We start from the raw sequence: 13,432 nt of genomic DNA, 5'->3' as shown, positions 1-13,432 counted from the left end.
GCGGTTATCCGTCTTCTGCCGAGCTTTCGCACTTTCTCAAAATACGCCCGCCTGTCTCTGGCAACGTGTGTTTGTTTTTAAAGGAGAAACATTTTTTTCGTTGCGATCGTCCCTGACCTTTGTGCAGGACGGCGCTGGCCGGCTTGTTGCCCGCCAGCGACTCCTTGCTGAGGTGCTGGTGTGACTCGGCGAGGCACTCCATCTCCGTAAAGCGTGCGTTGAGCGCCATGGCCGGGTGGCTGGGGTCCTGGGTCATGTTCAGGTAGGCGGCCCGTCGCAGCTGCTCCTCTATGACCAGCGCCTGCTCCAACAGCTGGAGGGCGAGAGGTCAAATACGCAGGTCAATGGGTTTGTTTATCAATTATATAAGGGATTATATAAGGGCATTTTATTATCGCGAGTGTGTGCATGTGTGTGTGTGCATATGTGTTTTCCTGTTAGCTTAGCATCTTGTAGAAAAGTAGATTCTTGCACACATTTAATTAATAAGTGCATCAAACTAGCCAGATGTCAAATTTTTTTTCTATTGTTTTATTCTATGTATATGTTTATTGTTCTGCACTTTTCAAATTTCTTGCACTGTATGTGAAACGTACTTGGCAAATAAACAATTAGGAAAATAAATTCACCCAAAACACGAACAACTTGATGTATTCTAAAAAACTATCTGCTTCAAAAACACAAAAAATTTATATATATTTGAAGAAATGTATGTAAATTAACACATTTTAGATGGAACTGAAAAACGTATGCTCCTCACTTTACATTTAAACAAAGGAACACACAAAAATAATAATAATAATGTTTTTGTTTGCAACCTGCTCTTATTATAGTCCCTCTCTTTCTGATATGTTTAAACAACATGTATTTTTCTCTCTTGGTTGACATTCAAGGGAAATACAGTGATTCAGACATGGGAGTGTGTACGGGGGAAAGTTTGTTACACAACCAGTTACAGCTAAAAATATTCAAAAAGGAAATGTCGTGATGGTAGATTTACATTAAAAAAAGAGAGGGATAACGAGTAAAGTAAAAGAGTCAGAGATACAGCAAATGAGGATGTTGAGGGCAGGATCTGAAACATGTGAGCTGCTTAAAAACAGGATGAGAACTCCTCCAGAAATGCAGCGGTCAGCAGTACCGCCAACATGTGGGTGTAGGGGCATCTGTCATCCGACCATCAAACGAGTCAGGTGATCAAAGACACTGCGAAATTTAGCTAAAATAGTTTGTTTGTGTGGAAGTAGAGCTGCCACCAAAAAACCCTTCTTACAAGGCCCTGTAATGAGTTTGCCTTTTTCTTCACTGACAAAATTCGGAAATTCGGACAAGCAGCCAGTGCCTCCATATCCGGCACAAGATGTGTGTTTTCCCTGGGTCCACTTAAAGTCAATTGAAATACCATGACAAAACTTTATCCGGTCAACCATAAAAACCTGGAGGACATTATACAACATCTGAAATCCTGGTCCTGCTGCCATGATATTCTGCCAACAGGCTTTTCAAAAAAAAAATTAAATTGCATTGCCCCAGATCTTCTACAAATTGTAAACATGTATCTTCTCTCATGTGTCATCCCACAGTCCCAAAAACAGCAGTCAGCAAGCCGCGAAAAAAAAAGAAATCGTATTTTGATATGTATATAATCTAAAAAATGATGCGTTTTTAAGTCAAATCATTGAACTTCTTGGCACTTAACAACTGTTTTGAGATCTTCCAGTCAGGGTTTTAACCAAACCGCAGCACTGAAACTGCTCTTGTTAAGATCCTAAGTAACATCTATTCAATTACAGACAATGGTAGAATTTCAGCCTTGGTCTTACTGGACCTCACTGCTGCATTTGACACGGTAACACATTATTAGACTGACTGGAAAACTGCGTGGGGCCTCCTGGAACAGTACATAGGTGGTTTGAATCCCACGAGAAGAAAAGGGACTACTTTGTGCCTATAGGCAACTAGCTACACTTCGGAGTGGACACGATTGACATGTGGAGTTCCCCAGGGCTCCATTCTGGGGCCTCTTCTGTTTAACATCTTTAGGATTTTACTGGTTCAGATTATGGAAAACAACTAGATGAGTTACCAGAATTATGCAGACAGCACACACACATTTACAAAACCATATAACTAGGAGACTATGTTCCAATTACAAGCACTGAGTTAGTGCATTGAACAAATAAACAATGGGATGCTCCAAAATGCTCTTCAATTAAACAAAGCACAACTAAAGAAGTTGTTTTTGGAGCCAAGGAGGAATATTTTAAAGCTTGTTAAAAAACACAGAAAACCTGGTTTAATTGTGGGCTCTGTCTGAAATCACTTACTACTAAACAATATATACCATCATGCATTGCGCTGAAGGAAAAATAGCAGACAGCCGAGAGGAAAGAGAGTAACGCGATTTAGACAATCCATGAGTTGTGATGTAAGAATAACTATAACACCAACGGCCACAAAGTATTATTTGGGAAGAGCATTCTGTTACTCCTTCCATTCTTAACTTATTCTTACTTATAATAAAAGGCAGAGAGACATATTCGCTGCATCACTGCTTACATTCAGGTCAGCAATTATGTAATAATCAGCGCAGAAGAGCTCCCTGGATAGTGAGTAGAGTTGTGAATGATCTCAGACAGCCAACCTGCATTTCAACAGCAACACGAAGATGATTACTACATCAGTCTACTCTCAGGAATATATCATTAAAGCACTTATGTCTCAGCAGGATTTGGAAAAACTTGACCGTGCATTTATCTCCAGTAGACTCGACTACCGTAACAGCGTCTTTATAGGTCTCACAAAAAAATAGTGATAAGACAGCTGCAGCTGATTCAGAACGCTGCTGCACGAGTCCAGATCACATCACACCAGTTATGACGTCTTTTCACTGACTCTATCTGCCAAAGAATTTATTTTAAAATACTACTGTTGGTTTATGAAGTACTCACTGGTTTCCGCCAAAAAAAGCAAAAAAACATTTCTGATCTTCTACATTATGGACCATCCATTTAGGACAGGTCAGCATTCTGTCCCCAGTACTCTGACTTCTCATTTCTTTTATAACCAAATCTGAATATCTTTCTCTCAGCAGCCGCCTTTAATTAAATCAATTCATAATGCCTTAGACTGCCCTGTAACTTTCTTATTCTATTTTTGCTTGTTTTAATTGTCTAACGCTCTTTAATGCCCGTTTTTAAATTGTAATTGAAGTCCTTTTGTGGTGTTCCCCCCCCTTGTCAAGGTGAAGCTATGTCTCGCCTTACCTTGAAGCGTCGAGCCAGGAACTTGTTCTTCATCTCCAGGAAGTTGCCTTTATTCGCCTGTGATTTGAAAGGCTCATTGACGATGGCGAACTGGGGGTCGTTCTGGATGTCCTGCCACCGGGCGTAGCCGTGACTGGCACAGGGGTCAAGGATCATGGAACACTTGAGAGAGACAGCGTGAAGCAACGCTGCGGGGTCAAAGTAACCGTCTTTTAAACTACTTCTGCAATGGAAAAAGTTACAATGCACACCAGAACTAAAGGAGTTCAACATTGTGGGAAATGAGAGTTAGATGCTGTAATGGCGATAAAGCTGCAGCCAGGAGACGAGGGGTTAAAGAACAACGGGAACCAACTAACCAGGCTGTCCAAAGTTTACATTTCTGTTTTTGGATGGATGAATTAGGGACCTTTAGGCTACAGCTTCACGCTAAAGATCACTCATGAGAACTCGTTTGCTAAATGCGTTCACAAACAGAAATATAAAAAACGTCAGTAATAATCCCTGGTGGGGTATCGTGAACCAGCCAGACTCGCCGTTTGCCCCCGACTCCAGTTTGTGTGCCAAGTGCAGCAAAAAACATGAGAGTGAAATCAATCTGACGCTTAGAAAGAAAGCAAATGTTGAGCCAAAAGTTTCAGCTATTCCCTAAAGCTGAACATTGATTTTGTTTCTTAAGGGTGATTAACTAGATTGTTTTATCTTCCTAAAATACAAACCATTGCAGTTATTTTAGCAAACAAAGCATTTCACTCCTTTTTATTTTTTAGGGGCTCTCATTACAGAATGATGCACGGCCTCGATTACCATAACAGTGGGAACAACATGAACTAAATGACCCGCTGCAGTCGGCTGTTTACTGAGCTCTCGGCTGGCTTGTTGACATATTACGCAGGGCTTCTGCCGGCGCACAGAAAAATAAACACGGGGGGGGGGGGGGGGGTCATCGCTCGGGCAACCGGCGTCAAAAGGATACATCACGATTCCCGCCAGCAGCCAGAAGTCGTGTCGGCGGTGCCAGATCTCGTTCATCTTCCCCGAAGAGATGGCCGCCCGCTCCTCGTTCTGCCACAGAGTGTGCAGCTCTGCAGGGTGAAGCCAACACAACGTAAACACGTGGCCGGTCTCAGAGAAAGTGCTCGGCCGGTTTGAAACACGGCCGCAGGTGTTTCCACGGCACAGAGAGCGTTTCCCGGGGGGTTTGTGGTCACGGCGGAGATCATTTTGTCTTTCAAACAGAAGCTCTGGAAAGCATGGGGAACGTGTTATGCTATTTAGACTGCCGAGTCACTCGTTTTCACCTTTACTCCCGTCGTCTATCAGGGATTCCGTGGGATCTGAAATTAAGCATCCAGACCTAAAAACCAAACGCCCTTAGCAAGTGGGATCCCTTGCACCTGAGCAACGGGATATTGTCACGTTCATGCCGTATCTTACTTGTACATCGACTTCTTGTTAACCCTCCTGTTACCTTCACATTTACTAACATATTTTACCCTCTGGGTCAATTTGACCCCAGCACCTCCAGAACATTCTTAGAATTAATATTGTTTCCCAAGTTTAAGTGTGAGGTACTTCATGTTTGTTTGTTGACTACCTAAATAGCCCTTTAAATATATAAAAAAGTTGATATTTCTTATATGTTTGACACAGTGAAAAACAGCCTGGGGTCAAATTGACCCCAAAGAACACCGACGTTAAACATTGAATGGGGTCAAATTGACCCTAAAGGTAACAGGAGGGTTAAGATCCACATTTTTCTAAAAGCTCTAAAACAATATTGAAGTGCAAAAAGGAAAAGGGGGGATTTTGAGAGATCCATTCAATGTGTTGTCCTTTCAGAAGAACCGCTTCCTGAAGAAGTTTGTGCAAGAGAATTATTACATAACACTACATGTCATTTAGCTGACGCTTTTAACAAAAGCGACTTACAATCCTGTTACATTCACACACCGTAGACACAGCTACAGGGAGCAATTCCGGGTTAAGTGTCTTGCTCAAGGACACATCGACTAGGGCGGGGATTGAACCTCCAACCCCCTGATTGAAAGACGGACCTGCTAACCACTGACCCACAGCCGCCTGTCATGATCTTTCTCTTCTGCGGATAACTACCAAATAAAATTCGCTTCTATACATGTTGAAGAAGTAAATGTAGATGCTAAAAGGAAGAGGTGAATGAAGTCCTGGCATAGAGTCCTAACACGCATTACTGTTACCGTAAGCCACCACATAGATCATCGGCACTGACCGGTGAAGCCGCCGTCTGCGATGTTGAACATGAAGCGAGGCCGCTCCACGGGGGGGGGCCTCAGGTCGGCCTTGGGCGCATCCTCTTTGGCTGCTCTGACTTCTCTCCCGGCATCCGTCTCGCCTTTCACCTCCTCTGTTACGGAGAAAGACGACATCGTTATCATTCGAGCGAACGGATTGCGCCCGTTCGAGAACGGCGGCGTGCCGCGAGGCGGCGGAGCGTACCTTTCTTCACGGCCGACACCTCGGCCTTATCCGTGGCGTCCGTCGCTTCAGCTGCCGTCGGTGTCTCCTCCCGCTTTTCTTTTTCCTTCTCCTCCCCCTCCGTCTTTCCTCCTTCTATAAAACAGACATTACATCAGCGCGGGCAACATTTCTCCACAGCATCCCGTCTCATCCGTTCGTGCACGTCGGATTTCATCACGTCGAGTTTCTTTTCCGTGTTTTGGTTTTTACCCGATTTCTCTTCCTTGACCTCTGCGTCCTGTTTCGTCTCCTCTTTGCTCTCCTCCTGTGCTTTTTTCTCCTCCGTCGTGGCGGAGAGAATGTCAACTCCTCTCTTCCCCTCCTCTTTCAGGTCGCTGTCCTCTTTGCCGTCGTTTCTTTGACAAGGGGACACGTTTTGTGCCACGTCTTTAGTCAAAGAGGAAAGCTGCGGAGAGAAGTACAATATGCAGTCACTCATTGAGTTGAATATTCAAATGTCTGCTTTTAATCACTTTTTACAGGACTGAGTTTTATTGAATCATTATTTAGCAATGTATTCTGATTATAAAGTTTATAGTAGCATATATAATAGTGGTATAGTAGTGTATTATACAGGCCCCATCAGTGACTTTGTATGTTTTTGTTAATCATTTCATATTCTAAACATTTTCAAGATGCTGCGGTTTCTTAATGATATGAAAATGCCGCCATGAATCCACTGAAAGCATAAATATCTTAGAGTCTGCGCCCTTTGCTACATAATAAAAATGGACAGTTTGATTTTCAAGCTGTTTCAAATTGAACAGAAACCGGTGGCTGAGTGGAAGGAAGAAAGAACAGAGAGAGAAACCACAGAAAGCTCTGGAAAAATGTTGAAAGCAATGTAAAGTCGAAGGGATTTGTAAAAAAAAAAAAAAAACATGCACGAGGCTATTTGTCCTACATAAGATGCAAAAACTGAAATCTCTATGACGATGGGAAGAAAAGATTTGGCTGATGAAGACCACACGTGTCCCACCTCGTCGGGGTCTGCAGTCCTGTTGCTGCCCCCCTCTTTCCCCTCTTCCTTCTCCTTCACTCTCTCTTTATCAGCCTGGGCTTCGCTTTCCTCTTTCTCCTCCTCCTTCTCTCCCTCCTTTCCATTCTTTTCCAGCTTGTCTGATGGAGCAGGGGTCGCTGCACACAAAACACAAAACACACAACTCCAACCGTGTCCGCTTCCCTTTGCGCGCGGCGCCCCCTGCTGGACCCGGTAAATATGACCGCGTGCGGTACGCTCGGTTACCTGGCTTGGAGGTGCAAGGTGTGTTGTTATAGCTGGCCTCGGAGGTGGGCGTGGTGGTCTTCACGGCAGGAGAGGAGGCCCTGGAGGAGGACTTGTCTATGAGGACCTCAGACTTGAGCTCTGGAAGACTCCACTGCCCGTTAATGTGCTCAAACTCCTGGATCTGGAGAAGAAACGCTCGGCAAAATAAAACGCCTGGCACACGCTCACCTTATTTAAACTCACCACCCACATGCCCTGCTCGCCTGGCAGCGTACCATACATCCTGGCGCAGATAGCATATCAGGATGTCAGCACGTTTGAACACGTTGGACTCAAAACTGGATTGAAGATTCATGTCTGGCAAACTGAAAACTGCAAGGTCATCAGAAAATCTTTAAAGAGGTAATGCTTGATTTATTCCGTGGAAAAAGACTAAAGACTATATTGTCTTGCAGTTTGTTGAATTAAAGACATCTTAATAACTTCATATGGGGCTGTAGACACCCTCCTGTATGGAGGTGTCGAGTTAAAGATATAATCCAAACCCTGTTTTTGGTACTCTTACCTTCACATGAGGGATTTACAGGAAATGATGCATGTATGTGTTAGATGATTTCCACTCTCTGAACATCATATCAGTTACAACTTACAGGCTGGCTTTTATTGTGAAGCAATCACAGGCAATGCAACGGCTTATTTGAGCTGTTTGGGGAAACCTCTAATAACCAGGACGGAAGTCTTAAGGACTTCAAGTGTCATAGCCGCCCCCCCCCCGTGTGTCTCCGTTGCTCTGACCTTCTTCTTGACGAGAGACATGACGCCGATGCGCGTGAGCACCGGCTGGCGGCACAGGCCCTCCCTCGGCACGCCGTCCGCGAACGTCTCCGCTCCGTCGGCCACCGGCTCGCACAAGTGACGCATGAAGAGAGACACGTACGCTCTTGGTCGAGAAGATGGAGAAGTGGAAGAATGAGAATGTGGTTACGGGACGGATGGAAATAGATCAAGACTTTCATGTGTTTTTTTTCTCCTTACTTGAACTCTTTCTCCGACTTGCCCCTGAGGTCTCTGACCAGCCACTGAGAGGAGAACGCGTCCTGGGACGGCATCCCCCAGCGCATCACCGCGTTCAGGAAAGCCTTCCGCTGGCGTGTGTTGAAGCCCAGCACCTAACGAGATGACAGTATGTTCAGTGTTGACCTTTTATTAAACAGTTATTGATTATTATTCTGGAAGACCTCAAATGTCAGGATGAGAAAAAAACAAATTTTCCTGCAGACATGCGTGTATTTCTCCAACTTCCTTCTTTTTTGACTGCCTAATAACGCTAAAGTAAACCTCGAACAATGCAGGCCATTATGAAGCGCGGCCGTTATTATCCGTACTGTGAGAAAAATATCTACGAGCACAAATTCAGTTTAAAAACAGATTCCAGAAATGTCAAAATATATAAAACAAACACAAAAAATGAAAGCGGAACTGGTTCCAGAGAGTCGTACAAACCTCAAGGTTGCCTCCCACTCTGGCCAGAAGTGGAGGCAGAGGTTTATCCTTCTCATTCCTCAACTGGCGACGGGAATGTCTTCGACCTGCAGATAACAGGGGGGGGGGGGGGGGGCGGTCAGACACGATGGTGAAAACATAGAACGGGGTAACACAAGCTGGGAGAGCTTTCTTTTAATTAAAAAGAGTATTTTGTCAGTGCATCAACCCGAAAATCTGAGACTTCTGAAATGCTTCAAGCAATTTCCTCAGAACGTTCGGAGGGATGGAGGGAATGGATGGGGAGGGAGGGAGGGGGAGGGGGATGGAGGGGTCGGCGGTTTGCATTTTTGGCAATTTGACGCATCCCGACCGTGCCAGGCAACTGTAACAACTAAATCATTTCCAACTTGTCATAATTCAACACAGACCTGAGTGTGCGTGTGCATGTATGCATGTGTGTGTGGCCGCCGTCATTGTTCACTGTGTTCCTGAATTCAGATCTCTCCTTACCTTCCGGCCGGTCGTCAAAGTCCTCGTCCTCCTCCTCGGAGCCCACTGAATACTCGGACTGGTTATCTGAAATGTCAGCATGCCACTCTGAAACAGCACACGGTGGTCTGTCAATAGGCCGGGCCCATTCACGTCCACTGTGCAGGTTTACGACTCAAAACACAAGACTAAACGTTTCTCACGGTTCATTTTGTGAATTCAGGGTTCGATAGAAAGCAACTGGCAGGAGATCGTCCATCTTACTTGAGCTACTGGTCCACACGGCGCCGGGTCCACGCCCCCAGTCCCTACCTTGGTCTTCCTGAGCGGCGTCGTTGTAGTTGACGGGCTTGCGGTTCCTCTTGCCTTTGCCCAGCTTGCTGGTCAGGTCCTCCTGCTGCTGCTCGTAGTGGTGCCGCAACAGCTTCTCCCAATAATCCGGATCCACGTTCTCCTCCTGCTTGATGATCTCCCGCTCCACCTCCTCCACCTGCAGCGACGGAGAAGGTGAACGGTGGAAACAGACGGAGAGCAACAATGCGGGATGCTCAAAGGCCCCGACAGAGGTGGACTTTTTATAACCTTCGATTATTTTTCTGAGCTTTCAAACGTGGCTAAATTAATTACTATCACAATTTCCCAAAACCCAAACTGACATCTTTGAATTGCCTTTTTTTCCCCCCCAACACATTTCGATTCAGCATCACATAAACTGGCAAACTCGGCACTTTACTTTATTTTCCCCCTGTATATTTAGTATTAGTATTAGTATTTTTTGGGGGGATTTAGTTTTGTGTTTTATATTTATTTTCATTGATGCTCTGATGTGCACTGCTGCTGTCATTTTTGAAATTTCCCCACTGTGGGACGAATAAAGGAATATCATCATCATCATCATCATAAGACAAAAATAATAATAAATCACCACATTTGAAAAGCATTAGCCAGTGAATTATTGGCCTTTTTGTTTCAGAAATGTCTGACAGAAATAATCTATAATCAAAATATATTTCATTGTCTGTCAGTTTATTGATAAAATAATCCCTATGAAAGCTGTGAGGACGGAGTTGCTATAGATAGAGACTATAATACAACTTTAGTAAGCTCGATTAAGTCAGGCGCGGAGATATTAATACAAAATATAAACTAAATAATATGAATTCATATTAATTGTCGCATCCTGTTCACCTTATCCTCCTCTCGGACCATGTACTGGGCCACTTTGAAGGAGCTGAGGTACTCGTTCATGTTCTGGACCTCCGAGTCATCCGTGGCGTCCTGGCTGCGGTCCAGCAGCCGCTCGATGGCCACGTTGTCGTAGTGGATCACGCTGCCCTCGTCGTCGCCTTTGTCCCCCGAGCTGTTCTTCATGCCTGAGTTAAAAAGAGGGGGGAAATATTTGTCTGGTTCTATTGGATGCATTTCACAAATAAAGTTTTGTCAACATTTTTTATTTAAAAAACAGAAAGACCAAACGTGTCAAGATGAAAGGACATCAGAGTGTTTGAATAAGAAACATTTATTTGCTACATGTGTTAGACACACGAAGAATTTGTGTTCATTAGACAGACAAACAAACCAACAACAATCAACATGGAACAACGTTAAAATGGATATAAGAATGGTCAACTGGTTTTTGTTTTTCAAAAGGATTATTTTCAAAAACATTTTTGAGGGTTATAAATGTGATTGAAACGTATGCATATGGAAGATGTATGTAAATATATATATATATATATGTATAAATATAATTTCTTATTTTCTTTATTTTCTATTAATTTTCTTTTTTATTTGATTATAATAATTTATAGGATAGGAATATATAAGCATTTTTGCTTCTACCTATACCTTTTCAGTCTTTCTGTTGTGTATATTATATAGAATAATATTGTATTGCATTGATTGACTGAATAAAATACACAATACCAACATAGTGCAAGAATTTAAACCTTAAATTTACAATGGTAAAAAATAAAAGTGCACAATCAGATAACAGTGATATAGATAGGGTACTGTAAGTGTGTGTTAAAGTGTATAAGTGGAATAAATAAATAAAAACTCACGTTCTACTTCATCTTTGAAGAGCTCCACTGTTCCAAACTTGAGGATGTCGTCCAGTTCCTGTTTGCTCATGGAGCCGGCTTTGGATCCCAGACCTGGCCGGACCACCAGGTGGGTCAGCATCATCTTCCTCTTGGCCACCTGGGTGATGCGCTCCTCCACGCTGGCTCGCGTCACAAAGCGGTAGATCATCACCTTGTTGGCCTGCCCGATGCGGTGGGCTCGACTGAACGCCTGCAAAGAAAGGGAACAGACGTGAACTCTATGCCGGGGTCGACTCGTCTCGTCCCGAGGCCCCGAGGCGGCCGGCGTGTCGTACCTGGATGTCGTTGTGAGGGTTCCAGTCGGAGTCGAAGATGACGACCGTGTCCGCGGTGGCCAAGTTGATGCCCAGACCTCCGGCTCTGGTGGAGAGCAGGAAACAGAACTGACAAGCACCAGGAGCTGCAGGCGGAGACACGGAGAACAAACAGCAGCCAGTCGTGTTAGTCTTTTCTCTTTCAGGACCGGAGTCCATTGATGCCACTGACGTCACCTTTAAGGTGGTCGAACAGATTTCACTTCAGTAGAGAGTGAGGATTTTGACTTTATCCCTTTGGTAAACCTATCTATTGTGTTATTTCATTTCATTCAGAGAGTTTTTTTGTTTATTTAAAATGTTATTCAGTATTGTGATTGAACCAAATGTCTTACATTCCCCCTCAGCACCCTCCTAAGACTTTATTGTTATTATTCACAATACAACTAAATGCCATGTGTCAACATGCGACACAGTGCTATTCATCCTTGAACTAATAATAATAATAATGGATTCTATTTGTAACGCACTCTTCTTCCAAGAATCTCAGAGTGCCACAGAGCCAGCATATAGTTAAAACTATAATAACAAAGGAATATTCGACAAAAAAAGTCAACTAAAAAGAGATAAACGCCTTTCTGAATAAAATGTCAGTTTGGCGTCCGTCACAGTCCCCATCCTACTGCCCGACTCCATCTCCTAATACCATCTATCATCTCTTGTGTTTCACTCTAAACAATCTAACAAAGAAATACAGGTCGGAGGTCTAAAATCAAGCCCAGCGAGCTTGATTTTATGGTTTGGAAGGAACTCTTATTTTGAAGAAACAGGAAGTTCTGCTGTTTAGATAGCGCTTGTTTAGTGAGCGCAGCAGTCCGCTGACTTTAAACAACATCTTCTTGGAAAGTAAAATATAATATTTCAGTTTTAGGGAACTACCGAGGGGAACAAAGTGCAGTTTGAGGTGTCGTACTGCAGCTTGTCTGAGTGCACAGCGTCCGGTATCTCACCGTTGAAGCGGTCGATGGCCTCTTGTCTCATCGCCCCTGTGACGCTTCCATCGATCCTTTCATACTTGTAACCTTCATGGTCCAGGAAATCTTCTAGTAAATCCAACAATTTAGTCATCTACACGCGGAGGAGAGAAAGAAAGAGAATGACCAGTCATGTGTGTGCAGGTTTTTTTTTCATCTTTAATCACGCACAGCTGCGATCAGTCGGCTGCTCAGAGGTGTCATGGGACTGAACATCTGTGAAGGGAGGTGGCCATCTGGCGTGTGAGTGTGTATGTGTGTGTGTGTGTGTGTGTGTGTTCAAGCATGCTATCTATGTGTGTCCATGTGAGTGTGTACCTGTGAGAAGACCAATACTCGGTGGCCCTGATCTTTGAGTTTCCTCAGCATCTTCTGCATCAGCGTCAGTTTCCCAGAGGCCTTAATGAGGGCCGACCCCTCGTAAGCACCGTTTGGAGTTCTTTGAGCTTCCTACACACACACACACACACACACACACACACACACACACACACACAGAACAAATTACTGTCTGCATCTCATCTGTGATTTTTAACCAGATGCTACATCTTGAAAGTACACATGACTAGAACAGCACTACTGGACGCCACCACAAGGTGTCGCTGTTCTGCAATTCAGGAGTAAATCAAAGCAGATGGTTTGAAAAGAAGTGAAACACTCCCAGATAATGGAGGACCGTCATTGGTTTTCTTCTGTTGTATTTCTACTGAAGCATCATAACTGGCTACAGAGGGCTTGTGTTACTGTCTCGGACAAGAAGAGTGTGTGTGAGTGTGTGTGTGTGTGTGTGTGTGTCTGTTCTCACGATGGAGGCGACGGGGAAGAGGTAGGGGTGGTTGCAGCACTTCTTTAGGTCCATCATGATGTTGAGCAGGGAGACCTGGTTTCCTCCACCTTTCGAGTTCAGAGCCTCAAAGTTCTTGGTCAGAATCAGCTTGTAATATTTCCTGTATTTTAAAAACATTGAGACAGGTGATGACATAATAACCTCAGTGACGTTACATATTCAACATCAAATCATCTATCACAAGGTACATGAGATAAATGTCCTTCATTTTTATTTTCTCCACCA

At 44.0% G+C, this 13,432-nt stretch overlaps 1 protein-coding gene across 6 annotated transcripts in view; it reads right to left on the bottom strand.

The window, feature by feature from the left end:
* chd3 (chromodomain helicase DNA binding protein 3) overlaps positions 1-13,432 on the bottom strand; it is a 47,122-nt gene that overhangs the window by 13,139 nt on the left and 20,551 nt on the right. For 2 of the 6 annotated variants that reach the window (XM_056442197.1, XM_056442192.1), the window contains exons 19-37: positions 13,166-13,307; positions 12,679-12,810; positions 12,337-12,454; positions 11,348-11,472; positions 11,031-11,262; positions 10,156-10,340; positions 9,232-9,457; positions 8,989-9,075; positions 8,497-8,582; positions 8,029-8,162; positions 7,789-7,933; positions 7,012-7,174; positions 6,745-6,902; positions 5,976-6,171; positions 5,745-5,858; positions 5,518-5,652; positions 4,243-4,351; positions 3,267-3,399; positions 118-313 (exon numbers count right to left, since the gene is read on the bottom strand). In XM_056442197.1, coding sequence (XP_056298172.1) covers positions 118-313; positions 3,267-3,399; positions 4,243-4,351; positions 5,518-5,652; positions 5,745-5,858; positions 5,976-6,171; positions 6,745-6,902; positions 7,012-7,174; positions 7,789-7,933; positions 8,029-8,162; positions 8,497-8,582; positions 8,989-9,075; positions 9,232-9,457; positions 10,156-10,340; positions 11,031-11,262; positions 11,348-11,472; positions 12,337-12,454; positions 12,679-12,810; positions 13,166-13,307 — 2,816 coding nt within the window. The remainder of the gene's footprint in view (positions 1-117; positions 314-3,266; positions 3,400-4,242; positions 4,352-5,517; positions 5,653-5,744; positions 5,859-5,975; positions 6,172-6,744; positions 6,903-7,011; positions 7,175-7,788; positions 7,934-8,028; positions 8,163-8,496; positions 8,583-8,988; positions 9,076-9,231; positions 9,458-10,155; positions 10,341-11,030; positions 11,263-11,347; positions 11,473-12,336; positions 12,455-12,678; positions 12,811-13,165; positions 13,308-13,432) is intronic. The other 4 variants (XM_056442193.1, XM_056442194.1, XM_056442195.1 and 1 more) reach the window with 4 other exon arrangements.

The sequence above is a fragment of the Pseudoliparis swirei genome, chromosome 21 (assembly GCF_029220125.1).
Source record: "Pseudoliparis swirei isolate HS2019 ecotype Mariana Trench chromosome 21, NWPU_hadal_v1, whole genome shotgun sequence".
In the NCBI taxonomy this organism is placed as follows: Eukaryota; Metazoa; Chordata; class Actinopteri; order Perciformes; family Liparidae; genus Pseudoliparis; species Pseudoliparis swirei.
This window is presented reverse-complemented; position numbering and strand designations above follow the sequence as displayed.